The following is a 26762-nucleotide window of genomic DNA, read 5'->3' as shown; positions in this document are numbered from 1 at the left end:
GCTGCCCACCACGTAGCCCCCTGCAGCAGTAGCCTCTAATACTTGCTGGTCGACTTAACCAAGCTTTATCCAGGCTCCACCCACAGTTAGCTTCTGAGATAAGATCAAGCGCATCTCGGGTCGTTTTTGGGGGGGGTGGGGAGGTCATGGGACAGTCACGAAGAGAATATCGCGCGGTCAAGCTTCTACCTCCAGGAATCCCGTGAGCTTCTTGGCAAAGTCGACCACTCTGGTGATGGCCGGGGTGATGATGCTGGTGAAGAGGCTGAATGCGGCCAAGTCCACCATCTCTCCATTCTGTGCCGAGGGCCGGCCTACCCCGTCAGGCTGCGGGGGAGACAGCGCCCGTGAAATTCTCTGCACCCGAAGGCGATTTGATTCTGTTTGGCAAACCTCAAGTGACGTCTCTCCGAGATGAGAACTCCAGAGGAGTGGCTGTCCCTGCAAAACGGAAGACCCCCAAGTTCGTCTCGCTCTTCTGAACAAAAAATCATGGCCGTGTGGGATTTCCCCCATTAAATGACAGCACAGCAATTACACCCAAAACACATTTGATGTCTTAGTCTCTACACAAAGCCATCACATGTCCACAACCATCAACTTGAAGACAAATGGGGTTTTTTGTCCCCCACGGGCAATAAAGGATTGTAACAAGTTACCGAAAGAAGCGAGAGCCACTTCCCCTAGCCCTACATTCAAAATATAATGAGCGAACAACTCATCGGGAGCAGACAAAGGCACCGTGCGTCCACCACACTCCCACGCAAGTGGAGGAGCAATGCGAGGCTGTTACGCTCCACTACCGGCGTGAGCTGCACACTGCGTGAAGGTGCCTGGAACACTGCTATTCCGAGTGCACGCCGAGTGCCACTGCAGTTACACCGCCTGCACACTCGATTGCTATGCTAACGCCTAAAGGTCCGTGCTTGAGCCATCGGTCGTGCAACCGGGCCGCACGCGACGATATCGTTTATATGTTGGAGGGCGGAAGTCTCTGCAACCGGTTGTGAGCAGTTGCGCAACCGGTCCCTCACGGTAGAGACTTCAGGCTCCAAGTTTGAAGCGGCGATCTGCTCAGCGGTTTGGCTGCGGAGTGGACCCGCCGTGACGCGCAGGTGAGAGAAACGCGAGCACACGCTAACCAAGTTCACGCTACGGACCGTGCAGGGCTCAAGCCACCACGATACCCCCCCAGTTATACCAGGAACTTTCTCTTGTGCCTCCAGTCTCCGCCCTGAGCGTTGGAGGAGGTGTGCGCCTCGGTAACATTCTGGACGAGCGCCCACTCCTCAGGGCTGGGCACTCCCCACGCGTCGCCGCTCATCGTCGACGACTCCCTCTGCGCCAGCTGCTGCTGCTGCTGCCGTCGCCGCTCCCGGTTTTCCTCGATGAGACGACGCTTGGCCACGCGCTTGCGGTCGTCCAGCACCACTGCACGTGCGCGAGAGAAAGAGCAACCGCCCTGAGAAAACCTCCACGGGCACTGTCGGCAAATTCCTTGGCGGTTGGCACGGCCGGGCAGGAGCGCATTAATCACTCAGTGCAGAAGTTCCCCTTGTTCGAGCCTAGCGGCAGCCCTGGTTAATGAGACAATCATGAAAAAAATGCGTGCCATCTGCTTCGCAGTGGACGTTAAAGAATCCATTATGTTGTTTAACCCTTTCTAATTCTGATGACGTACGTGTACGTGTACATCATCAGTCAAAAATAAAATAACTTTATTGGTACGTCTTTAGGTCGGAAGACGTGGCGAGGCTCCGACGAGGCCATGCAGGAGGGCGTGTGGCACAGTTTGGTGCCAGCTTTCATAGAGTGCGATCATGTCGCAACAGTTCTCTGCGGTGAGTACAATGTCTTTAAAAACAACGGCGCTGTGCCTCTATGAATGAAATTAACGCTAACCACTTGCGCGTTCCGAGATTCAGCGGTGAACAGGTCCCACCCTGCAACTTGTAGACATCTCGGAGTGGGAAAGGGTTAAAAAATAAATATCGAAGGCTGTGTGTGCCGGCATCACGACCCAAATTTGCCGAAAGAAATTAGGAGTTGCAATTTACCAAATTGGGTAAAGCCACACAGCAACATTGCCCCCTACTGTGAAACTGCTGCACACACTACCCGTCTGTAAAACATCGTTCTTTTGTGATAGCCTCATGCTGTACGAATGTCGGGAATACCAAATGTACGAATTTTTGTTTTGAATTAAAGGAGCACGGGTTGGTTCGCGGACCACACAAATGTCGTGAAACTTCCTTCCCGTGGCTATCGAGGTGTCATACACTGGCTTGCCAGGAGAAAGCGGTGCAGCAAATGTGCACTCCCATCTGTTTCCTCTGTATGGGATAGAGTGTTACCCCCTCGTCCGCATGGGTTTTCCTCCGAGTACTCCAGTTTTCTCTCACATGTACTCATTAATTGACTGACAACTACAAAATGTGTCTTTTTTCAACTTCTTTCACACCGTACGTAGCCAACCGTACTAATCGGAAGTGCTGGGAAGAACAACAAACGGAACACAAAAAAACATTCATAAAGAAATTAGTTTTCAATCTATATTTAAAAGTGCATATCTCTAGCGGCTACCGAATATCGGAAGAGATCGTTCCAGACGGCTGCAGGTGCGCATCTGAAAGCGCGCGATGCAGTATATATAGAGGACCTCAGAGCTTGGGAGGGAATTTCCCGTTTTTCCGTGGTTCCTCGCGCCTCTGAGCCGTTCTCTCTCTTCCAGAGTGCGACGGGTTACAAGTTGATACTATTATTATTATTAACGAACAGCAGTGCCCCCTGTGCCCTCCCCCACGCACCCCCCCCCCCCCCCGGTTCACCAGGGTAGCGAGGCAGTAAAGGTCAAGTTATCGAGGTCAATGCAGCCGATGCCAGTATCGCTTCCTTCCTTCTGCCAGATCCGAAAGCAGTTGCACAGCCGACACCCGATCTCCAAAGTATGCACTTACAGTGTACCACTTGTGGAGTTTTATTTTGAGGGTGCGAATGTCAGCCCCCCCCCGCCCGCCACCCTCCCCCTCCCATATTGAGTGCCCTGCTCTGCCCCCCCCCCCCCCCCGTGATGTCCCTTGATAACCGAGTCCTATAATCGAGGTGGCTTATGGCTCAGGGTTTAGAGGAGTGAGCTGGCACCATTGAGATCGTGGGTTCGTGTCCGGGTTTCCATTCCGTAACATGCGTTCAGATGTGTAACGAGTTTGATGGTCACAGTATGGTTACTGATGATGGCACACAACACAAAATTTTACTCAAAAATGTGCTCGTTCATTTAAATTGGCGACATTCTGAGAATTAAGAGATATATGGTTTGTATGCCATGCAGCAAGTATATGTCTGTTAGCAGGCTGTGTGGACAGTGTGTGTGGATAAGAAAGGTCACGTGAAGTAGTTCTCATAGATATATTTCCTTCAAGTAGAATACAATTGAGAAAGAGACAGAAGTTTGTTTTTAACCACATTTTTCTTGATCTTGATACGACTATACGCGTGTGTGTGTCACAGTCGTCAGACGATTCAAACAATTCAGGTTAAATATTTCGATGATAACACTATTAGTAACTGTTATGTGTACTTCATCGGAATCACCCCAGGTCGGCTCAGCCTAAAATTACTACAAAATGACTATATGGTACAATTACCACTAGTGGGTGGACTAGAGTACTAACTCATTCAATAAATCCAACTTGTATTTGTATTTCTTCTTTATGACCCTTGGGCTACATCCATTTCAAACCTTTTAAAACAGTCTGCATCAGCAGCAGGCCATGCTTTCCCACCTGATGACAGACGCTTGTGTTGCGCTCGAAACGTCCTGATCTATTTTATTTTATTTTATACCTACGTGACTTTGCCGAAAGAACCAACGAGTATGTATTTCTTCATGGCACCTTTCTTAAAATCAAGGCCTCTGTACATAACTGACTATATATTACATTGTTTTTCTTAGCCTCCCATTATAATCGATCTGACAGCAGCTCATAGACCCAGACTGAACAGATAATTTATGATTGGTCAGTTGGAGAGCAAACGCAGAGCTAGAGGAAGGAGAGGACAGCTCTGCGGAGATCGGCCGTGCCGTGGCCGTACCCTCCCGTGTAGCTCTTTTGTCGCTCCACTGCCGGACGAGGGGTTACTTAGCAATATAACACCACGCTGCATGGTCACTGCGGGATGACGAAGGCGGGGAAGCATAGAGGATGGAGCGCAGTACCGTACAGCAAATGCATTTTTCCACACTACGCATCTGCTGACAACAGCCCGCGACGTCCGTTTCATGCGTGGCGGTTGCCCGTCCGAGGCGCTCGAGCCGGGGTTTGGGACCCCGCCGGCTTAGTTTGCGAGCTCCGACACGAATCTGGCGCATTCCGGTTGATTTGGTCACATGCTCTCGAGCGTGCTTGGGAAGCTCTGAATGAACGAGCCGCGGTGTCCCGGTTACTCACAGTCGGTGACCATGCCGACAGCCAGACACTTCTTGAAGCGGCACTCCTGGCACTGGTTGCGGTTGATGCGGTCGATGGTGCAGGTCTCGGAGAACTTGCACACGTACATGACGTGCAGGCTCTTCTGGATGGTTCGGCGGAAGAAGCCCTAACGTCGAGCGACGGGGTTCGTGGAAGAGACAGAGGGGAGAGAGGGGGCGGGTTTGGAGGGGAGAGGTACGGAGTTGGGGTGTTGGCGATTGGGAGCGAAAGAACATTTTTAAAAATGGCAAGAATAAGTAGATAAACCCCGGTGGGCTGGATAAATGACGGTGAAAACAACTAATAGCTGAATGTCTTTGAAGCGGTCGAACTAATATTTGTCACATTAATGAGAAAAGCGGTCTAAATTGACAAACCAGCAGATGCAATACCTCAACCATAAAGCGCAACCATGCATTGTTTCTGGCTTTCCCCTAATTTGATCCCAATTGCACGATCAGCGGACACAATGTCACAAGACGTAGAATCAACGCGGAACTCTCAATGAGCAGTGCAACCCTTTGTGTTAGAACACGGCCCTTGAAAAGGGATACCACTTGTGAAATCTCATCAAAGTAACCTCTGGTCCACACAGATGATGGCAGCACTTTCCTACTCACTCTGTGCCACCAAAATAATGTATTTCTATTTCTCAGGGCTGGAATTTAGCCACATTGAGTGCAGGATAATAATACAAAATGTACGCGATGGGTTGTGTTTTTTTTGTGTGCAGTCATTGTTGGTGACTGATACAAGACCATTGACTCGCTCGACATTTGAGAAGCCTGTTTGATCAGAGGCGGTTTTCCCGGTTTCGAACCCAGGATCTCAGTGGCACCAGCTCAGCTCTGGGGACCTCTGAGCCTCTGAGCCACCGCCGGCCTTTTTGCATCACAACTCGTTTCTCACGGCGTCGGTGTCCGCAACGGTTTTTTTTTTTTACGGAGAAGCCGGGACTTGCGCTGTGCCCGCGTGCGTGGAAGAGGAACGGCATTACACCTTGCATCCCTCGCAGGTGATGCAGTGGTAGTGGTACCCCGTGGCCTTGTCACCACACACAGCGCACGGCTGCCCCTCCAGGAGGTAGCTGGGGATGTACACTGCGAGGGCACACAGCACACGAGACGGTTCGGAACGATCGGGTGCCACGCGCGTTGATCAAGTCATGCTTTTCCCCACTTGCGTTTGTCCTCGGAAGTATTTCCTTTAAAACAACAGTGCGGAAGCCGACGGGTAGCCATCATATTCGTGAATAGCCCTCGTTGACTTTTAAAGGGTTTGTCTGTTACTTTATATCTACCGATGGGTAGCTGGTCATATGCCAATGTTAGTCTGTTCATCTGTAAACATTCTTCAAAGGATGTTTGTATCATAGTGCCGTTCTAAACTAGTATTTACTCAATCGCTCTGGCCTTCTCCATCTCTCTGCTGCGAGGAAGGGAAGTTGTCCAAATTGTCACCTATTTTATATTTTGTCCTGCTCTGTAGGGCAGTGCTCTTGGTAGGTGTCTCCGAATTTTGGGAAAACCCTTTCATAAATTGGAGCAGTTTTTAATAGTGTATGCTCATACTACTATCAACACATTTACTACAGATCTGTTCATACCAGATCACATTCACGAGAGTTATAGTTCCACTCCAGACAAGTGGACAGAGTAATACATAAACGCCTTCAGCCTTGGTTGGAAAGCATCTATAGGAATTGGTTATCCTTCAAACTTGAATTGGTTATCCTTTGTTAAACATCACGACACAAAGTTTGCAGGAAATTACACATTCACACTGAGACCGTGAGAATTACAACTCTCGATGTCACATGATCTCAACCAAATTCCGTTGGTGCATGAATACTGAACGCAAAGCCATAATTTAATTGTCGTAATTTCATACCTGTCAACCCCTTATCAGTGCCTACCTTATTACAGACCAATTCAGACCTTATTGCTCACCCCAGTCCCCTTATACATCTCTACGTTCATCCTACAAAGTCCCATCACAGGGGAGAAACACAAACAAATAGACAAAACTAAATTATCTTCTTGGTTCTTTCGGTAAAGTCACGACGTTTCGGGCGCCACACAAGCGTCCGTCATCAGGTGGGAAAGCACCTGATGACCTGATGATGGACGCTTGTGTTGCGCCCGAAACGTCGTGATCTATTTTATTTTCTACCCACGTGACTTTACCGCAAGAACCAAAGAGTATGGATTCCTGCAGTCACGAAAGCTTCAAATCAACTCTATTTCCTTGTACAAGAATACGGGGTAAACCATACGGGTTGACACGGTATGTAAATTTCATCTATAGGTCCACTGTGGGATTGACAATGATGGCGAACAAGTGGAGACTCTTTTTGAAGCTATTAACATACATTTGTTATCATCTTACAGTGTATTAGCCGTTCTTTTTCCATTAAACACGACAGTCCCATATAGGTGTTAACATTGTTTTGAAGCACCCTGTATTGCCTCATTCCTGAATCTGCCTCCGCCACCAACAGTGAGGCAGATTGCCGAGGTTGCATTTCAGCGATTTGGTTCGATCCGGGATATCTGACTATTTAACTAATAGAATACTCTCCCGATCATCGGAATCGATTATATTACTCATCGGAAAACCCGAGCGGAGATGCATCGAAATATCTCACGTCCGTTCCATTGATCTCCGCAGATCTGCGAGTCCTATGCGAGTCGATTATTGTATGTGTTCGTCTATGGGTCTCTTACGTAGGTCATTGGTGACCGGTCCACCAATTCGCTCCACCTGAGAACCAAATTTCATCGCAAGGTGGCTAACAACCCTATTTGAATCCAGCAATCGTACCTGTGTTCCGACCCCCCCACCACCACCACCTAATCCACCCAGCCACCTGAGCTCTCACCTTTCTTCCCTTGCTTGTCGTCGTTGCCCGTGCGCTCGGGGAACTCCCGCTCGAGTTGTCTGGGGTCCCCGTCCGCCGCCGCCGCCGCCGCCGCCACCACCGCCCCGTCGACCCGCTGGAACTCTGTGGCCGAGCGCCCGGGCGTCGCGGCGCCGCCACTCCGCTCGCCCGCGTCCATCTCACGCCCGCGCAGGCACGCGCGCTGCACCGACGGTTGACAGCAACAACGCGCGGTCACACGACAGACAGAGAGAGAGAGAGACAGAGACGACCCGGGGGCAGGTGCGCGCCGCTCGGCTCGCGTTCATCCACTCAGCTCTTGTTGATGACCGTTCAGGGGCTCGTCTATCCATTGTGAAGCGTGCAGACGGCTCCTCGGTGTGTACAGACCCGTACCGATGGTGGGGGGGTGGAGGGGGCTGTCCCCCCCCCCCCCCCACCGCTGACGGCTTAGCCCCCCCATTCTAAGAATGTTGTGGTCAAGTCAAAAAGTGTTGGTACAATATTTAACACAAGCGGAGGGGCGCTAGGTAAAGTGCGAAAATGAGCGGAATTAAGAGGTGGCCGTCACAGACGTTCCTCGCGCTGTTAGAATCTATAGTTATTATTATTATGATTACTACTATTATGTTTGTTTACCCAGGAAAGCCTCACCGAGTTTCAAGACTCGTTCCAAGGAACATCCTGCCAAGTTTTTTTTTCAGTTGGAGGCGATGTTGCTATGTGTTATCCAAATTGAGTGATTTGCAGGTTACTTTTCAGCGTCGGCATGCTTGGTCAATACCACTTACTTTGTATGTGTTTTTATTTTTTAAGCTACGGGAGGACACTGGAGAACTCGTAGGATACCCATGATTAAAAGTGGGAGAACATGCAAACCCCACAGAAAGGTGCCAGAGTCTGGAATTGAACTTAGGATTGTCTTGGCGTGAGGCACAAGTCTCAGCACTGCGTCATGCTGTTTCCGATAAACCCAGGGGTTTCGAGCTCGAGCTGAATGTACGAAAAACAAAAGCAGATTGTATCATTACCCGCCAAGATGTTGTACGGTCCCACTTTATACAAGGTCACTCACTCTGTGTCAAACTCGTTTTCCGTGGGTTTTGTCTGGGTGAATCTCAAGATTCCTGATTCTTGTGAGTCCCCAATTCTCAACAATGCTGATGTTGATCACACAAAGTAGATGAATGGGCAATCCCCATTCATGCATTTAAAAGTGAAGGGTGCAATGAAGATGTTCAAATGCCTGTGCCCTTCACGTAATTACAGCACTCTTGCCCACAGCTTATAAAAGGTCAAAGTGCAGCCTTGCAGTTGCCTATTCACAACCACTGCTGGAAAAAGGACCTCCACTCAAAGGGGGAGGTCTAGAAAAACCCCGTCTCAAAGGTAATTGGCCTCCTCTTCCACACTGGTCAGACATCTTGGAAGAGTTGAGAGTATCCCGCGCGTTACCCCCACGACCGACTGCGGTGTCACCATTCGTACTGCTGCGTGGACAGTGGTGACGGGGGATTCCAGAAACTGTCACCATTGTTTCACGGAGCCAAATAGCTGTGCGGTGCTGATTACCAACGACACGGACGTTTTCTTCATACAGAGCGGAGCGGAATGGGCGATCTGGAATCCGCACATAAGTGAAGCGTGCAATGAAGAATTACAATGCCACGTGATAAATGACAGTGCCATGCATCCTCTGAATATGTTGCTTGCTGTTGCTGTTGGCACGGGCAAACTCCACAGATGTGTGCACTTACTGTCTCAGCTGAGTGAACAACGCTGGCGTCAGTGCCATCTGCCTGCCGCACGCTTCATGGGCTCCAAAAACGTAAATCTCGAATTTAAGTTTAAAGTGCAACGTTTATAACCGATTAAGAGGTGGAAATGCTCGAAATTGTGCTCACCTTATGGGCCGAGCTTCCTTGCCGCGGAAAGGAACTGCACTTTCGAGCCACCGCGAGACGCGGCATTTTATTCGGGCGCTGATATTAAAAAACCGCGCTGAACGACGCCGTGAAATGTACCACTTGTCGCCAGGACCCCGGATTATAGACGCGAGCCATCGCTGGGAATTGAGCCAGCGACGCGGCTGTAATGCTCAGAGCGCGGAGCTGCGGATACATTACGCTAGCCATAAACAGGACTGGGAACTTTTGGGTGGCTGGCTGTCTGAGCAAATAATAATTTGAGCTGATAAATATTTGCGGCGGTAAAAGTGTAAAAGGAAACACCCCCCCCCCCCCCGCATTACCGTGCTCGTTTTATTAGGTCCCAGTTGATTGTGCTTTCTGTGCAAGTGCGTCAAGCGGTCATCCTTTAAGGCGGGGTATGTGAAAATTCAGTTGTGGTGTGACTTATTTGCCAATACTTTTCACGTGAAGATGGGTGTCAGACGAAGGTTGTTACTCTGAATGGGATATAAGAGCTTTATTAGTCAATCAATGAATTTATTACGATACAGACCATTGCCAATCCACTGCTGGAGGAATGCCTCCCCACGCCGTGCCGGTAATGGAGGTCGTTGAGGTTGTTTAGCCACGCTCATCAGTGGTGGGGGGGTGGGGGGGAGTGCGGATCACCCGGGACAGGTTCAGATATCACGCGCCTCTGATGTGAGCCACGGCCAGAAATCATCCTCGGGTCGCTGGGGTCCATAGCGCCATGTGCCAACCACCGCCCCACCGCTTCCCCCGCCTCCCTTTATACCCTGAGCATAAACTACGTGTCGCAGACTACACGTAGCTTGACCGTGCCGTAATGTTATTATTTTCTATCACTCCCACAGAGACACCTCGACAAAGCCAGAGGCGGGTAGTTGAAAAGAGCTGCTTTGCAATATGATCGTTATATTTGACCTTTACGACCAAACGATACAACGACGATGAATTGCATCTTTTTTGCACGACGGTCTCTTGCACCGCAAGCACGTGCGTGGAATGTTGCTGGTAAAATCGAGTATTTGGCCGCTATAAAAAAAATGGCACGTGATAAGCTACTTCGTTGAGCTATCGTTTGTGGCCAGGCCGCTTCTGAAAAGGAGCTGTACGGCTCAGTGGGTCGTACCTGGTAAAATAAAAAAGTTTCTAGTTTTTGTTATTGACGCCCTCTCGCTGGGCGATGTAGGGTTTCCCCGATGCCGTCAATGTTTACTCGCTCATCGCTCATTTATCCGTTGTTGGATTTTACTTAAAAAAATATGTACACGGGAGTTCCACCCCTGTAGTGTGATCTGGTTTAACTCGGGAGGTGGGCATACGAAACTCAGTGGGGGGACAGGCACGAGACAGCCAATGCTAAACAAAAACATAACTTTAAATAAACGTGCAACGTGAAATAGATCGAGTGGCGAGGCTACGTGTGTATTGTACCGACATTTTGACCGGACTGTAAGAATCAACGAGGGCAGCTGGAGCCTTCAGCAGGGAGGGGGTGCTCAGCCCCTTCGAGCCGCCCCCCTTTACCTCCGGCCTCAACGCTGCAAAGTCTCCACTGGGAGTGGGTTATCTGCATTGCAGTGGAGCGGCGGTCACTGCTCAGGCAGTGGCGGTGAACGAGGGATTGTCGGCCGCGTGCACGCGAGGCCCATCGCACGCATTCCATCGCGTCGGTGGTCATCTACGACGGTGTTTTTCATTGCAAGGCTCGCGGGCCACGAGCGGCCCTTGGTGGCCTTTAGTGCGGCCCCCCGACAATACACAAATGTGAAAACCCCAAGGGTTTCAAATGTGTGGCGGCCCTAACACTGATGTCCTATTGACGAAAGTGCCCCCCGCCCGCCAACTCTGAAAATTAGTGAAGAACACTGTTCTACAGGATGCTCCAGATGTCTGGTGCCCCCCCCCCCAAAAAAAAAAAATTGAGCCCAAACATTTTTTTCATTAGCATATTCTTTTATGTTTTCAAAGGGCCTTACTTTATAATAAGTTTTAGAGAATCAAATGGAAATGACACGACATCTGCACCACCCTGGACATTCAAGCGGCACGGACCACGGTACGCGCACGGCCTCCCTGCGGTGGCGAGCGGTGAAGGTGACATCTCAACAGATATAACCACCTGATCGTCTACCCTACGGTCCGTAGCGTGACGAGCGTGCGGGCCGGGGGTGCCTTGCCCCCCCCGCCCCCCCTGGTGGCCAAAGCTACGAGTTGGGGCCCCCTTTGCCAACAACCGTGAGATGTGTATTGAAAGGTTTAGTATTGGAAGTCATCGTTTTTTTACCGTAAAGAAACGTAGTGTAACGTAACGAAATGTAATTTGCTTTGAATGACAGTAACTTCAGTAAAATGATGACGTCGTCCTGCTGCACCATTTAAGACCGGAAGCAGGTGGATGGCTTCACTATTCTGGCAAATCGCCCGAAGATGCTGGATGTAATTACCAGCGACACGTTGCACTCAAATTCTAAATGTTGTGGATTCACTCTTCAAACACACCGGTGGGCTGAAGAAGTAACTAATTGGCGTTTTGTTAACGTGACACATTTCTTACTTAATTGGCCGTGTCGGGTGGTGGAGGGTTGCGACACATTTCTACTAACGCGATCTGACCCATAAACCTTTATTATGAAACATAATCAAGTTCAAAAATATCATGTTGACCGTGTTAAAAAAGTGTGATTGGGCAGGATGCATGTTTATAAGGGATGACGATTGGTAAACCAAGTCGGACAACTCAGTGGCCGCCGAAGGAGAGAACGCGCCCGTGAGGGAGTCCAACAGGGAGATGGAGCAATGAAATGGGCTCCGTGTGCAGTAGCCGGACGGATCGTTGCATCACGAGACCGTGAGAGATGGCGCTGCAAAGATCGTGGCTGACGATGATCACGAGCATATAAATGGAGCTGGTTAAATGATTGCAGTTTTTAAAGAATGTTCGAAATTTAAAGCCGTTTTGGAAAAAAAACGTAATGGCATGCTGCGTTATCTGGTGACTGAATTGTTTTGACTGCTCAATTAAAGTTTTCAAGCTGAGGGTTTCGCGTGCGATTAGGGAATGTGACTTCGTCATTTTTTGTTAAAAGTCATACTTTAGTTGCATTTGGATATTTACTTTTGTTATATTAGCAAGAAGATTCCTGCTTGCTTGTTTATTCATTAATCTATTCCCTATTTCACTCTTCAACAGAACAATACACATACAGTACAGGCATTTATTATATATAAAATACTGGTCCATTTATTATATAAATTAACTCATTTGGCCTTGAACTGCGTGCATACCTCCTATCTTTATGTGCTCCAACTCAACACCACGGAAAAGTTATTTGTTTACAAAGCCTTGGCGGTTTATATTTCTAGGAATATATGTTATCAATCGCCGTTGGCTGTCGGCTACGACACCAGTGCACAATGACCTGCCCTTGTACCAGACTCTTAGAATAAAGTTTGGCGAGTAGACACAAAAAAAGAACGCTTGACATTTCCTACAACCGCAATGCGACGTCTGAAATTCCGCCCGGCTTCTTTGGGGTGAAGGATTTTCCGTCTCCAGCCGACCGCACGCCTCAACGATCCAGCGCTTTGGATTCGAGGATTGGTGGATCACGCAGCGATTTTATAAGATGTCAAAATCCCCTTTGACTGAAAGGGTTTGCCAGAACAGGGCAGTACAGCAGGTAGGTTCGTCAGCCTATCTGTGTGAACTTTTGATTGTTCTGGCCTATGGATGTCAATCTAGCGTGCTGATCGTAAAACCATGACATAATCCTTCCCATAAATATGCTAAATTCCTCTTGATATGCTAATTATTTTGTCAAGGCGCTCTTCCCCCTCCAACCCAGCTTAAATATACGCTCCAAGCCTGGGGTGTTTCATTCAGACGCTGTCTTCCCGACAGACCTGTTCTTCACCTGAGGACGGCTGCTTGCGTTGTGGCCGAAACGTCGTGAGAATTATTTTATTATGTTTTATTTTTATTAATTTATTATTTCCCTTCTACGTGACTTTACCGAAAGAACCAAGAAGAAAATCCTTCCTGCAGAATGTGTTTTTGTTTGTTAATGAACATTATTAAGGCGACGCCTTTGTTAGTGACTCTCAGAAAGCTGCCGACTGCTCGCCAGAGAGGCGCCCTGGGACTATTGACAGGTCGAACAATATAAATGCGTGTTCTCCTCGGGGCGGGGGTGGGGCACTCTGTACATTGTGTGCCCGAGTGGTGGTGCCCAGGGAAGACACCGCACGTGTAAAGCTGTGAATGTTTACCCTGCTGCTGCTGCCCACTCGTGCGTGCAAGGAGACCCGAGCCGGAGGTGCGCTGGGGCTCGATGTGTCGGCCCACGAGCGCGAGAGTGACCATCTGTAACATTCAGTCGTGCTCAATGCACCCAAGCTGTTTGCGTAAAATCAAATTCATTATTTAAATATTTTTTGTTATAATTTTCACCGGCTGCTTCCCGGGTTAATGGATCAATAATAATATAAGTTTAAATAACTGTATCAATACACTGCACCATGCCATTCGTGACGGGTTATTTGACCATTATGCTTCACCATGCTAGTCAGTGCAGGTTGGTGATAGAAGAGGCACAGGATCGGTTCAGATATCACTTGCCACTGATGTTAGCAATTGCTGGGAATTGGTATTCAAGTGGCTGAGATGATAGCCCAGTCTATATATCTGGCTGTTAATACAGGGATTGTACAATGCCACCTTAAAGACGAAGCATTGTTCTACACGTATGCCTCCTTGCAGGCTGGCGGCTCGATCACATTCTATGTGACGACCGCTTTTCGATTTATTTAAAAAGCTTGTAAGCAAAGGTCACATTGGCCTCTGAATATTTGTTACACTGTTCTCAGGAAATTTGTTTTATCCGACTGATAGCAAATACTCGGGATTTTATATCAGCTCTTTTTGGTGCCAAGAAATGTAGACAGAATTGCCGAGTGTCATCATGGGTGACTGCCACATTGCCCCGTATAAAAAGCCGCTTGTCTGGCTGTGTCTAGGAATATAGCAACGATACCTCATTCTGCTGTCAGTTATGTGAGTTGTTTAACCATACTTCAACATGCTGTGGGTGTCCAGACACTCACCAACGTGTCTACATGCTGTCAAAGATATCGATACGTTAAACAGACTTTGTCAGATTTTGACTTAAAACTTTCGTGACTGCAGGAATTCATAGTCTTTGGTTATTTCGGTAAAGTCACTTAGAAAGAACAATTATAATAAGAAAGAAAGTGAATTACGATTTATATCATAGCAAACTATATCATGAGCCAAGTGTGGCTGCACCACGGAATATAAAACTGATTTTACCAGGTAAGGCCCACTGATCTATGAAGCTTCTTTTCAGAAGCGACCTGGCCAAAAACTGATCGCTCAACGAAGTGGCTTATCATGCGGAAATGTATAGCAGCCAAATCCTCGAAACGCGTGCTTTTAAATGTGGAGGGAAACACCGGAAAACCCGCAGAAAAATCCACGTGACCACGGGGAGAGAGACACGCAAACTCCAAATATACAGGCGCCAGGGTCGGAATCGAACCCACGACCTCCGATATTCATTTGGTAGGTAAAGCCACCTCATTCACTCTCGTAGATATATGTTACCTAAAGCGACCTCTGTTCACTCTCATGGAGATATGTTAGCTGAAGCGACTTCATTCACTCCCACTTCATTCACGCGGTTAGTCTCTGCTGTGCATAACACTGGAATATAACCAATAAACACTGGGAATCATTCACGAGTCGGACACATCCAACATCCAAAGTGTGGCTGTGCCCTTGCTGTGAACGCTGTTGGGTCCAGTGCTGAGCAACTTCTGTATGTTTTGCTCTGGGTCACTCACCATTCGCTCTGAGGTCATGGCGACAAACATTTGCCACGTGTGTGTGTGTTTGTGGCAAGCACTCGCTATCAGCACTTGTCCCAACAGTCTACGTAGGCTACATGGGTTATTTTTGCTTTGCATTTTTAGTGAATTTTATTCAAATGTATTAGTTTTTTTCAGAGACATTTGCACGTGTCATCGTGATAACCCGACGCAGTATAGGATACTAGAATTGTTGACGAGTTTCCATCATGAATATTTAATAGTTATTATTGTGACACATGCGCTGGAATTCAATGAAGCCACAGCTCACCGGACGGTGGATGGAGTGGAGGAGCGATGTGCGGTGGTCTGCGCACTGCACTATGAACCCCGCGACGTGAGTGCGATTCCCGGCCACGGCTAACATCGGTGCCGAGTGATACCTGAACCAATCCTGGGATGCTCCCCCCACCTTTAATGAGCCCGCACTGACCAGCATGGTGAAGTATGGTCAAACAACCCCACCTGGGAATGGCCTTCGTCCAGTGGTGGACTTGCAAAGGACTTAGAAATTACCGTGATTATTATTCATTATAGTTTTTTTGGGTTAGATCACGTAAATGTAAATGTGTCGTACACCCACCTCCACTTGACACAGCCAATTAGTAAGGCTTGTCACGTGAACAGAACGTGCCAATCAGTGCCGGATTAAGCTAGTGCGGGGGCCTGTAGCATATGTTATAAAGGGACTCTAATTAAAAAAAACACGTTAATATTAAAATACACAATTTTTTTCTTGCATAGTAAAGTAATTGTATTTTTTCATTTGCTTTATAACCAGATAATACGACAAATCGCTAACCTTAAACACCGAGTCGTTCATACAAGTTGAAGGCAGTATAGTACTATAGTAATAGAGCAAGTGCAGAATCACTGAACCGGAATTGATAGCTTGAAAGCATTTAGCGTGGGGACCTTGGAAGTGCGCGGCCTGTAGCATATGCAGTCACGAAAGCTTTAAGTCAAGATCACACGTGATAGATCACACGTGACTAAACCACACATGAATAGAGCACACGTGAAATTACCACACCTGAATCGACCAGACCTGAATCGACCACACCTGACAGATTACACATGAATATAGAGCACACCTGATAGATCACACGTGAAATTACCACACATTAATAGAGCACACCATTCAATAGACCGCACCTGAATGGACCAACCCTGACAGATCACACATGGATAAAACACACCTTAATAGAACCCCTGAAGGGTGCAATGTGATTTACATGTCATAATCTGCCGTTGTCTATCCACTACTGGCAGAAGGCATGTGCAGGCATGATATTCCACGACGTGTCATCGAAACGCCGCAACGCCTCTACATTTAAGTATCGTTGCATCGCGAAAGTTCACCCCGGGCATGACATGAATTGAACATCACTAAACTAAAAAAATCACAAAGTGTCAAGTGACACTTTGACACGGCGGATTGTGAAAATTCGACGGCAACAGCAACGCGTGTGGGACAGCGTGGCGTCAATATATTTACGAGCGATCGCAAGCGTGCACCTTACCCATCGGACAAAGCTCTTACTGGCGTAACGCGTCGCATCCCTTCATCCACGGGAACATTTCTGGTGGCGACTACGAACGACGGTGCTTTTGATTTAGTCTTCAGGCCGAAGCCGTGCGACAGATCCCGCAGCGAGAGATGTCACGGCCGCGGAGATGGGCAGCAACTTCCACGTGCGCGCAGCGTGGTGTTTTGGGATTGGGGTGGGTGGGTGTGGGTGCAGTGTGGCGACGACGAGAGAGAGAGAGAGAGGATGTTGTGGTGCATCTGCGTGCGCGTGCGTGCGTGTGTCACGGCGTTTGAGCTTGTGCGTCCTGGCAGAGAGGGATGGAGGAGGGAGGGAGGGAGGAGGCAATTTTCGTGACGTCTCAACTTTGGAGTTGGCCGCTGTCCACGCTCCACTCCCAGGAACTTCACGTGACGCAAAATACCGATAGGGAACCGACTGCCTTTTTTTCCCCCGCCGTCGTGCCCGTGTCAAGTAGTCTGCCTGTTGTCAGCTCTGCTATATTGCAAGTTCAAGTTCATTTATTAGGTATAGAGCCCTGTGAGCCATTCGGCTCTTGAATCGGGTGCAACCGCAACAAACAAAAAACAAAAACATGAACAAAAAACATCTTAAAGTGAATATGTGACTAAGTGCAAACAGAAAATCCAAGAAAAGACAGCAAAATATTGCAGAAAAAAACACCGTACACCAACGCTGTGTGCAAAAATCCCAGTGGGATGCAAGTCAAACAACAACAACAACCACAAGACAACTTAGATTAAGGCCATCAGTCTAACTCTGTACTACAACAAACAAACATGGCTAAACCAATACACTTTTCGAAATCACCAAAATAAAGCCATGAAAGCAATGAAAAAGCAATCATAGGAGCGCCCATGTTGAAGCCCGATGAGCGTTTGAGTTGTGACGAGGTCGGACACATGCCGTGTGATTTGGCCAAAGGATTCCTGACTAAGAATCCCAACACCACTCACTCAACAAGTGCTGTCTGGCCGCAGCAGCAGCTCGAAATGAGATTGTTTTTGTCGTCTATGGCACCCTGCGTTATCGTGCGCTGTTGATAGTGTCGTCCATAAATTACGTCACGCACCTGGGGGGGGGGGGGGTTCAGACATTTGTGACGATGTGTGACGAGGAGGGGGGGGGGGTGAGAAACGTGACGTCACATCAAAATGCGCAACTTTAAATAAATATAGACAACACGTTATACTGAATTAAATATATTTTTTTAATCAAAGTTTTCTCCTACAACATCAGAGTGCAGCGCCACATTAAATCATTAAATACGCACTACAATGACAATAGTTTAAAGCGATTTGAAGCATGTTTTATTTATTTGGGGGGGGGGGGCAGAGCTTTGTGACGTCATATTTGAGGGGGGATCTGACTTTTTGTGACGTCGTGTGACAAAGGGGGGGGGGGTCAAAAATCGTCAAAAATCGCGTGACGTCATTTATGGACGGCCTCTTGCCACGTCTGACGCACAAACACAAAACCAAGGCTTATATTGGACAAAAGAATATCTCCAAATACCAGAAGAGGTGATTAAACTCTATGTAGATGCGTTGTCTTGAGTGGTGTTGTTATTATTATTATGCAACTTGACAAAAACCGGGACTTGTACAATGAAGTCAGATTTCCCAGGAGAGCGAATTCACTTAACAACAGGGCATCCTGGGGAAACCAGGACAGGTGACAGTCCTATTTTAATTCGTCCCACTGATCCGTGGCTTCGTTAATTAAATCCGACGCTTAGGGTCGGAATACATGCGGTGCATCGAATGTATCGTTCACAGCAGTGACATGCGGTGAGGTCAATGGCTGGGGAGGCACTGGCTCGTGTCAGAGCCAGATTCACACACTGAGGGGGGCGTGTCCTCACTGAGGGGGCGTGTCCTCATTGAGGGGGCGTGTCCTCACTGAGGGGGCGTGGCCTCACGGAGGGGGCGTGTCCTCACTGAGGGGGCGTGTCCTCACTGAGGGGGCGTGTCAGACGCGTCCCCCTCAGTGAGGCAGATGTGATAGCTGCCTCCCCTGGTGCTTTTTCATTGCAGTTTTATGACGAGACCAGCGAGCCTAAATATATTTATACACGCACGTGAAATAAGTTAGCTGGAGTATGGAAGGTGAGGACATGAAATGAAAGGGTCTACAAACATTACATTGGTGACATAATGAGATAGTGACAGGCACGCGCTTATTGCCCGCGCTCCATCCAGCTACTGAGGGGTTGCGCAATCAGAGGGGAGGCTGAGCTCGTCGCTGCCTCACCTCTCGTCTCTTCCTGTATTTGCAGCGGAGCTCCGCAAATTTGGCGATTTTGACCATAAAAATGATTGGAATCGTACAGGAATTACAGTTATAACACAGATCAGTGGAAAAATCTTAATGTTTAGTTTATTGATTATTATTTTTGTTTTACTTTTCATAACAGCTATTTTCATTGGAGTATGAAAGGTGAGGCTCTGCCTCCCCTGCCTCCCCTGACCGCACGTCCCTGGTTCACAGGTTAATGCAAATGATATGCGCATTCAAATTTATCGCTGTTACATTCAGACTCGATGACACACTAACGTCGAGACACAATACCAACGAGAAGTTGTGAACATAAATTAAAATGAACCACGAACTCGGGTCGCGGTGATTCATCCCATCACTCGGCATGGCGGGAGTTACAACCCTCTTCGTCACTCCACTGCTGGATGGAGGCCTCTCCTCGCCGTCTCGGCCAATTATAATTATTACCGGCCGTCTGGAACGCGCTCTTCCTTCCCATATGAAGAAGCCGGTGGAGGTGTGCACCTTCAAACCGTCTAGATTGAAAACTAATTTCTTTAGGACTGCCTTGCGTGTTTAGTTTGATGTCCTTCCCCGCACGTCCGATTAGCACGGTTGGTTACGTACGGTGCGAAAGAAGTTTAACATACGTATTTGGGGCCGTCCATAAATGACGTCACGCGATTTTGGACGATTTTTGACCCCCCCCCTCCCCTCGTCACACGGCGTCACAAAAAGTCAGACCCCCCCCCCCTCAAATGGGACGTCACAAAGCTCTGCCCCCCCCCCCAAAGAAAATAAAATATGCTTCAAATCGCTTTAAACTATTGTCATTGTAGTGTGTATTTAATGAGGCGCTGCACTCTGATGTTGTAGGAGAAAACATTTATTAAAACGTCTATTTAATTAAGTAGAACGTGTTGTCTATATTTATTTAAAGTTGCGCATTTTGATGTGACGTCACGTTTCTCAACCCCTCCCCCCATCGTCACACATCGTCACAAATGTGTGACCCCCCCCCCCCAGGTGGCAGACGTCATTTATAGACGGCCCCTTTGGGCATACTTCACCTTTTTCAGCGCAGGTTGGTGAAGCGACGGAACCCAGAATGGTCCAGATATCACTCGCTACTGATATCACCCGTGACGGGGAGTCTCACTCAACTCAGAGGCAGTGTTCACAGCGTGCAGTGCGCTAACCACTGCGCCACCGCTCTGCCCCCATTACATTTTTTTTTACACGGCTTCAAACTCCGATTGCCGCTCGTGATTTCAACTCAAGGATGCCCTCTATGGAGAGAAACTGGGAAACACGTTCTCGATTTTCAACTCAGGAATGTGACCATTCGTATGAATAAGATATACTTTATCGAATCAATACGTGCATTGAAGCGTCATGCATCCTTTATGTAACGGACTCACAACACCTCTGCAGCCAGTAGAGGCCGCTAAACCCATCACATTTAAAAACAGTCGTATTTAAACGGTGTAATAAAATCAGCACGTCGCACGTAACTTCTCAGTGTTACACACACACATACAAATGCCAGAATGTGACGAAAATAGATTTACACAACGCAATGTCCGTTACATAGTTTCAATAAACAATATAATGTTGTCCACCCCATTCTGTCAATCCACTGCTGGATGACGGACTCCCCGCGTTGTGTTTGACCATGGGGGGGGGGGAGGGGGTGTTTCACCATACTTCACCAAGCTGGCCAGCGTGGCTTGGTAAAGGGTGGTTTTGGGTTCAGGACTGCTTCAAATGAGCTCGGGTTCAGTGGCGGCTCGTCAATAGAGGGCGCAGGGGCGCCGCCCCCATCAATATTCAAGAAATATACATATGCAAAATTTATATAAAAATACATAAATAAAATATTTTTTTCATACGATGTGCCGGCTGGTAGTAAGAAAAGCATCAGCATTTAATAAAAACTGGCTTTAATCGGTCAACTATTTTCTATGTTTTTCAATGTGTTTCATGCGGGGCGCCGGACAAATGGATATCTATGTGAGACTTTACATTTTCGGACAGCATGTGACCTGAAGCTGGTCTCTAATTGGTTTCTTAAAGATTCTCCTCGGGGCGCAAGTCGTTGCGTCCCTGGCCAATCAGAATTGGATACATGTTATTTTATCCAATCTGATTGGTTCTCGTCACCTGTCATTCAAATTTACGCTGTAGGCCACTACTGCGAGTGCGAAGGCGACACCACTTTGACACTTGCTAGGCTGATCAAATTTTTTGTGTAAACAATGGCAGCAGTTCATCCAAATTCTGTAATTTATTTACAAAAAAAACCCTTTCACAAGGCTTTCGCTGGAAGAAATAAAAAAGATAAAGGATCTCGGACCGGACCAACCCGATTTACAAATCCAGCAGCAGGCCAGTGACAGAGGACGAAGCTACACACGAAGCTTCACCCGCGCTTGTTATGAGAAACGGAGGTGGCTGGCTGGATGTGATGTTAGCAATTCTCTTTTTTGTTTTCCCTGTCTTTTATTTCAAAGTGTCGGCACTGAAGTTTTGTGGACAACGACGGGGGTAAGAGACCTCAAACATCTCTCTGACAAATGCAAACGTCATGAAAGTAGCCGCAGCCATATTGATAATAGCATGAAACTAACGTTTTTATGTTCAAGTAGGAAACATGCTTTTTGGTACTTTGGTCTGAAATGTATATAAAAGAGAAACATTTATGTTCAAGTAGGAAACATGCTTTTTGGTACTTTGGTCTGAAATGTATATAAAAGAGAAACATTTATGGTCAAGTAGGAAACATGCTTTTTGGTACTTCTTTTGGTCTGAAATGTAAATAAAGATCATCAAAATTTATATTCAAGTAGTCAAAATGGTTTTTGGTACTGCTTTATATTTATTTGCCCCCCTCAATAAAATAAAAAAAATGCGCCCCCCCAAAAATAAATATCACCAGCCGCCACTGCTCGGGTTACTGGCTCCATATCACAGTGCACGAACCACTGCACCACAGCTCCCGTGCACATCGCAATATCGCTCGGATATACTTGCACGCATATCATACCCAGGCAGACCCCCCCCCCCCACACGTAATTCTGCGCAATGCACACAGCTCCTTTGTTGCCAACGCACTGCCGGATGAACGCCTCCCCATGTCGTGTTGGTCACGGGGGCGTTGGTGTCACCATCCTGCACCGCGCTGCTCAGTGTATATCGTTTATTGTTAAATTCGAATCACAGTTCCTATGATTTACTGTTGTTACATTGTTCTCATAGCTTTATTTCGCTGATTTAGAGAACATATGGTTAAGCCGTGTTTCTTGCGGAAGTGCGGAGTTGGCCTGATAACTTGCATCTAAATTGTCTTATGGTTTTTATTGTTTGACTTGCATCACACTGGGATTTTTGCACACAGCGTTGTAATACGGTGGGGGTTTTTTTCTGGAAGATTTGCTGGTTTATCCAGGATGTTTCTGTTGCGCGTCATCGCTTTAAGATGTTCCCTGTTCATATTTTGTTTGTTGCGGTTGCGCCCGACTCAAGAGCCGCATGGCTCACAGGGCTATACCTAATAAATGAAACTTGAAACAGTACGGGTTTGCTGATGGCTTCAGACATCACTCGCCACTGGCGACAGTCGCAATCGCGAATCGAGCTTCTGTCAGTCGACGATCTCAGAGTTCAGTGCGCAAACCACTGCGCCACCATCCCCCCCTCCTCCCCCTCCACCGCGATAATTTAATATAACACGACAGTATCATCATCATCGGGCACTCTCTACCCACTGCTGGATGATGCCGTTGTCGTTGCTGAACTGGAAAAATGTATGCACAGGAATCAGTAACCCCTCCTTAAAAGAAGTTGTGAGACTCGGTGAGGCTCTTCTGGGTAATGATGCGAAATGGTTAAAGCGACCCCCTCACAAATCCAGCACTGCCACCATCCATCGCTTCATCTGCTCTTTCAACGCTACTCTGTGCAAAGACAAAAATCCCCCGTGTAGCCTTAACAGACTGTTAGGGGCAAGTACTGTTAGCGATCGCCTATGAAGGCCGGGTCTTCAAACGAAGGGGTGCGTGGCGAGCACCACGCCCGGGCGCCTTTGACTCCTTAGTGGCGATGTTTACTAAACACCGCACCAGGTGCCTATTTGAGGCTGAATCGACCTAAGGGAGGCCCAAGACCGGTTCAGAGAATCGTCACAGGCGTTGGTGGGGCTTGATCGGGAATCGAACTCGGGTCGCAGGGTTCGTAGCGTAGCGCGCTAACCGCTGCACCACCGCTCCCCACGTGCTATAGAATAAAGCTACGCGAAGCATGTCTTGTACTTGTGCGTGAGCCAATACATTCCATTTGAAATATCACAAATCTGGGATTAATATGGATACTGTATATTTTTTATGTAAATAATCCTTGCTCGTGATTTTTTTTTTGTAGCCAGAGAAATGATAATTCCTCATCATCTTGCTGCCCCGAGTCTGCCCAGGAATGCAAGAGGGGGTGGGTGGGTGGGTGGGTGGTCGGGGCTCAGTCACAAGAGAAAATAAATCATTGCCGGGACTGACTTCCAGGTTCAACTGCAGTAACCTGCCGTGGAAAAAGGCGAAAGGCTGGCTGGCATTCATTATTTACGAACCAGAGAACGCAAGTCTGTACCCTCAGGGTTATCTTACTTCTGCAACATCTTCTGCTAGTCCATGAAGGTCCCAAAGGAGAGACAATAGAATGCGGAATTCCATTCGTTTGTGCGTGCAGTGCATTGTATGTGTACCGTTTTGGCTAGATTATAAGACGCTCTGGAAAATAAGACACACACCCCAAACTTTGCGTCCGGTGTCAATAAAGTTATACAGATCTGGTGGTGACCCACACCTATCGGATTATAATACTCATCCTATTTTTTTATTTAATATGCAGTTTATACCCATCATTATTATCAGCCACGGTGAATCCACTGCTGGATGAATGCCTCACCAAGCCGCCTCCATCTCCTACGACCCTGCCATGTAACACTGCACGCAGCACCTACACACGGGATGGTTTAAAGGCTCGAATGCCTCTAGGACGTGCTCCATTCAGGTACGGTGAGTCCTCGTGTAACGCGCTAGACGCGTTCCTCAAAAGTGCCATTTAAAGCGAAAAACATGTTGAGTGAAAACGCATTAAGCGAAAAAACTATTTAGCCACGAATAACGTTTGTCGAGATGCGATGTACGCACACAGAGCAAGATGATGGCACACATAACTGAGGGCACGCCGCCGTGCTACTGAATCTTTCTGAGCACTGTATACCGCTTAGCGGCGTAGCTCGAGAAAGTAGTTCGTTGACGTCTGCTCAGAAACGCGTTATATCGGCGTGCATTCCGAGTCATAACAGATGAGTTCCAAATTATAATGATGCGCATTCCGCGTTATAACAGTGCACGTTCCGCGTTATAACCGTGGCCATTCCACCTTCTAAATAAATGCTCACCAATGAGAACATCTATATCCCTGAGGCCTGGACTATATTTAAATATTTAACTTGCGTTTTCTCTTTTCACGTGAAAATATATACGTGGGAACAGAGTGTCCACTCTAAGTGGACGCTGTGTTGTGTGCTCTCTGGATGCTGCCTGGGGACTGTTTCGCAAAAACGCATTCGGTGAGGACAGCTGGAAGACCAGAACCACAGTGCTGATGGAGTGGACTGTGGCTGACAATACGTTAATGGTTGAACCTTCCGCGAATATTTTACAGTCCACTCTTCCAGTACCGGGATAATGTGTTAAGGAACTCGGATAAAACAAAACACAAAGGTAAAACCATACGGATACTATCTACTCCGTAACGAAAAAAATCAACACAGTTGGTAAATAACACTACTCTAAAAGAGTAAAAATATAATAGGCGACTTTTCGTGCAAGATATTTTCCACTCACCAGATATATCTTAAGTTGGAGAGCACTTGCCATTGCCCCGAAACGTCGCCGGTCATCATTGTTTTCCTTTCAAGACAGTGTCCTCGACGCGTGTGTTGAGTCGTTTCATGAAGATGTGTAAAAGGATGTATGAAAACGTGTGGTATTTTTTTGGGTTGTTGTAAGAAACGTTGAAGTCGCCGCGTGTGTGGGCGGACGTGTTTGTGCAAAAAAAAATGACGCTTGCAAACAAAACACGAAGATGCCTCTGCGGTGCCAAGAGACACATTCTTGGGTGCGTTACAATGACAAGGCGTGCCAGGTCCCAGACACTCGTGTGGGTTTCCGTAAGTGGGCCGAGATCGCAAACACTTAGCGAGTGGAGACCATCGTCGCCTTCGGTTCATTGGTGTGCTTCGGACCTGTTTGTTTGCCGATGGGAAATCAGCGGTGCAATTAGCAAATCAGCAGTGGTGTCTTTGTCGCGGAAGCTCACGCATAATCTGTAACGAGGATCACAAAGCCCTTGCCAGCTGACGGCAGGTGCCTTACATCGTCTCGTCTTCCATTCAGGCCGTATACTGGCAACTGAGTTTGTTTTTCGATGGCAGCCGTGAGGGTGCAGGTGGTGGCACGGTGGTTACCACGCTGCGCTATGAACCCCGGCCCATATGAAGTGGATTCCCGGCGAAGGTCAGTGGCGAGTGATATTAAAATTGGTCCTGACCCCCCCCATCTCCACCAACAACCCACGATGGGCAGCGTCCTGTGAAGTGTGGTCAAAGAACATCCATGACTAACGTGGCGTGCGGCTGCCTTCATATGTTGGTGGATTCTAGGACGCATTACCCCCCCCCCCCCCACGTCTTTTAAAGGAAGAGTCGGGGATTTGCCTCATAATCCAATACACGGGCGTGTGTGTGTGACAAGTTTCTACCGTATATCTTAATTCGTACCGGGGCACAGCGTTGGTGTGAGTATTTCATTTTTTCCGAAGCGGCTTATTAATGCGGAGAATACGGATTAAAGCCTTGCTTGCTGGCTGTGTTAAACGAAAAGGGGTGCGATGTCTCAAATCTGTCCCGCCACTTGTGAAACACGAAATCCTCATTCAGGGTAGTTGTGGAGATTCTAAGTAGAATGACGCGTTCTTACCATATATGTCTCCCCCGGAATACAAACAACTATACAAGTAATTTTTTTTTGTACTCGTCCAATTCCATCGATCACACAGCTCGCCGATAGAGTAACATTTCCAGCAACATTTTTTTAATAGCCTACAAGCAAACTGTGGACTGGTTTCGATACGTGTAGAAACAGACATGGGCAAGAGGCTTATTGTCTGCCGATGTATTTTGTTGCTGTGATATAAACTGTGCTGGTGATTCAGTTTTCAGTTTAAGTTTATTTGATATAGCCCTGTGGGCCATTCGGCTCTTGAATCGGGTGCAGCCGCAACAAAACAAAAACATGAACAAGAAAACATTTTAAAGTGACTATGCGCAAACATAAAAATCCAGGAAAAACTGCAAAGTCTTCCAGAAAAAACAACGTGATCGGGCGGCCTTCCAGATTTGCAGTTTTAATCCGTAAGTCCGCCCTGGTTATCACTGCAGGTGTAGCAACCATGAAATACACGCTCTTCTAAGAACAAATGGCCATCGTGTGCCGGCATCATATGTCCAGATTTGGCAAAACAAACCCCCGTTAATTACTTAATTGGGAAATTCATACCGATCGTTGCCCGCATCTGCTAAACCCCATCGTTAAAAAAAAGAGTACTTAGACTCAGCGACGCTTTTCATGGGCAAACATTAGGTTGGCAATAGTGATAATAATGTATGCTTATTTTCTGGCCATTGCGCCAGCCTGCAGCTGCTATGGGGAGCCAGCCC

The 26762-nt window shown here is 47.7% G+C and overlaps 1 protein-coding gene across 1 annotated transcript in view; it reads right to left on the bottom strand.

Annotated features, from left to right (window-relative positions):
* The window catches only part of LOC133344835 (thyroid hormone receptor beta-like), a 30020-nt gene extending 5029 nt beyond the window's left edge, over positions 1-24991 (bottom strand). Inside the window, exons 1-6 of the mRNA XM_061555064.1 lie at positions 24889-24991; positions 7354-7555; positions 5472-5572; positions 4452-4599; positions 1202-1431; positions 190-327 (exon numbers count right to left, since the gene is read on the bottom strand). Coding sequence (XP_061411048.1) covers positions 190-327; positions 1202-1431; positions 4452-4599; positions 5472-5572; positions 7354-7555; positions 24889-24921 — 852 coding nt within the window. The 5' untranslated portion in view covers positions 24922-24991. The remainder of the gene's footprint in view (positions 1-189; positions 328-1201; positions 1432-4451; positions 4600-5471; positions 5573-7353; positions 7556-24888) is intronic.
* Positions 24992-26762: the final 1771 nt, after the last annotated feature.

The sequence above is a fragment of the Lethenteron reissneri genome, chromosome 20, assembly GCF_015708825.2.
Source record: "Lethenteron reissneri isolate LAM-NWPU_2019-01 chromosome 20, ASM1570882v1, whole genome shotgun sequence".
Classification (NCBI taxonomy): domain Eukaryota; kingdom Metazoa; phylum Chordata; class Hyperoartia; order Petromyzontiformes; family Petromyzontidae; genus Lethenteron; species Lethenteron reissneri.
Note: the sequence above shows the minus strand (reverse complement) of the source record. Positions and strands in the feature narration are given on the sequence as shown.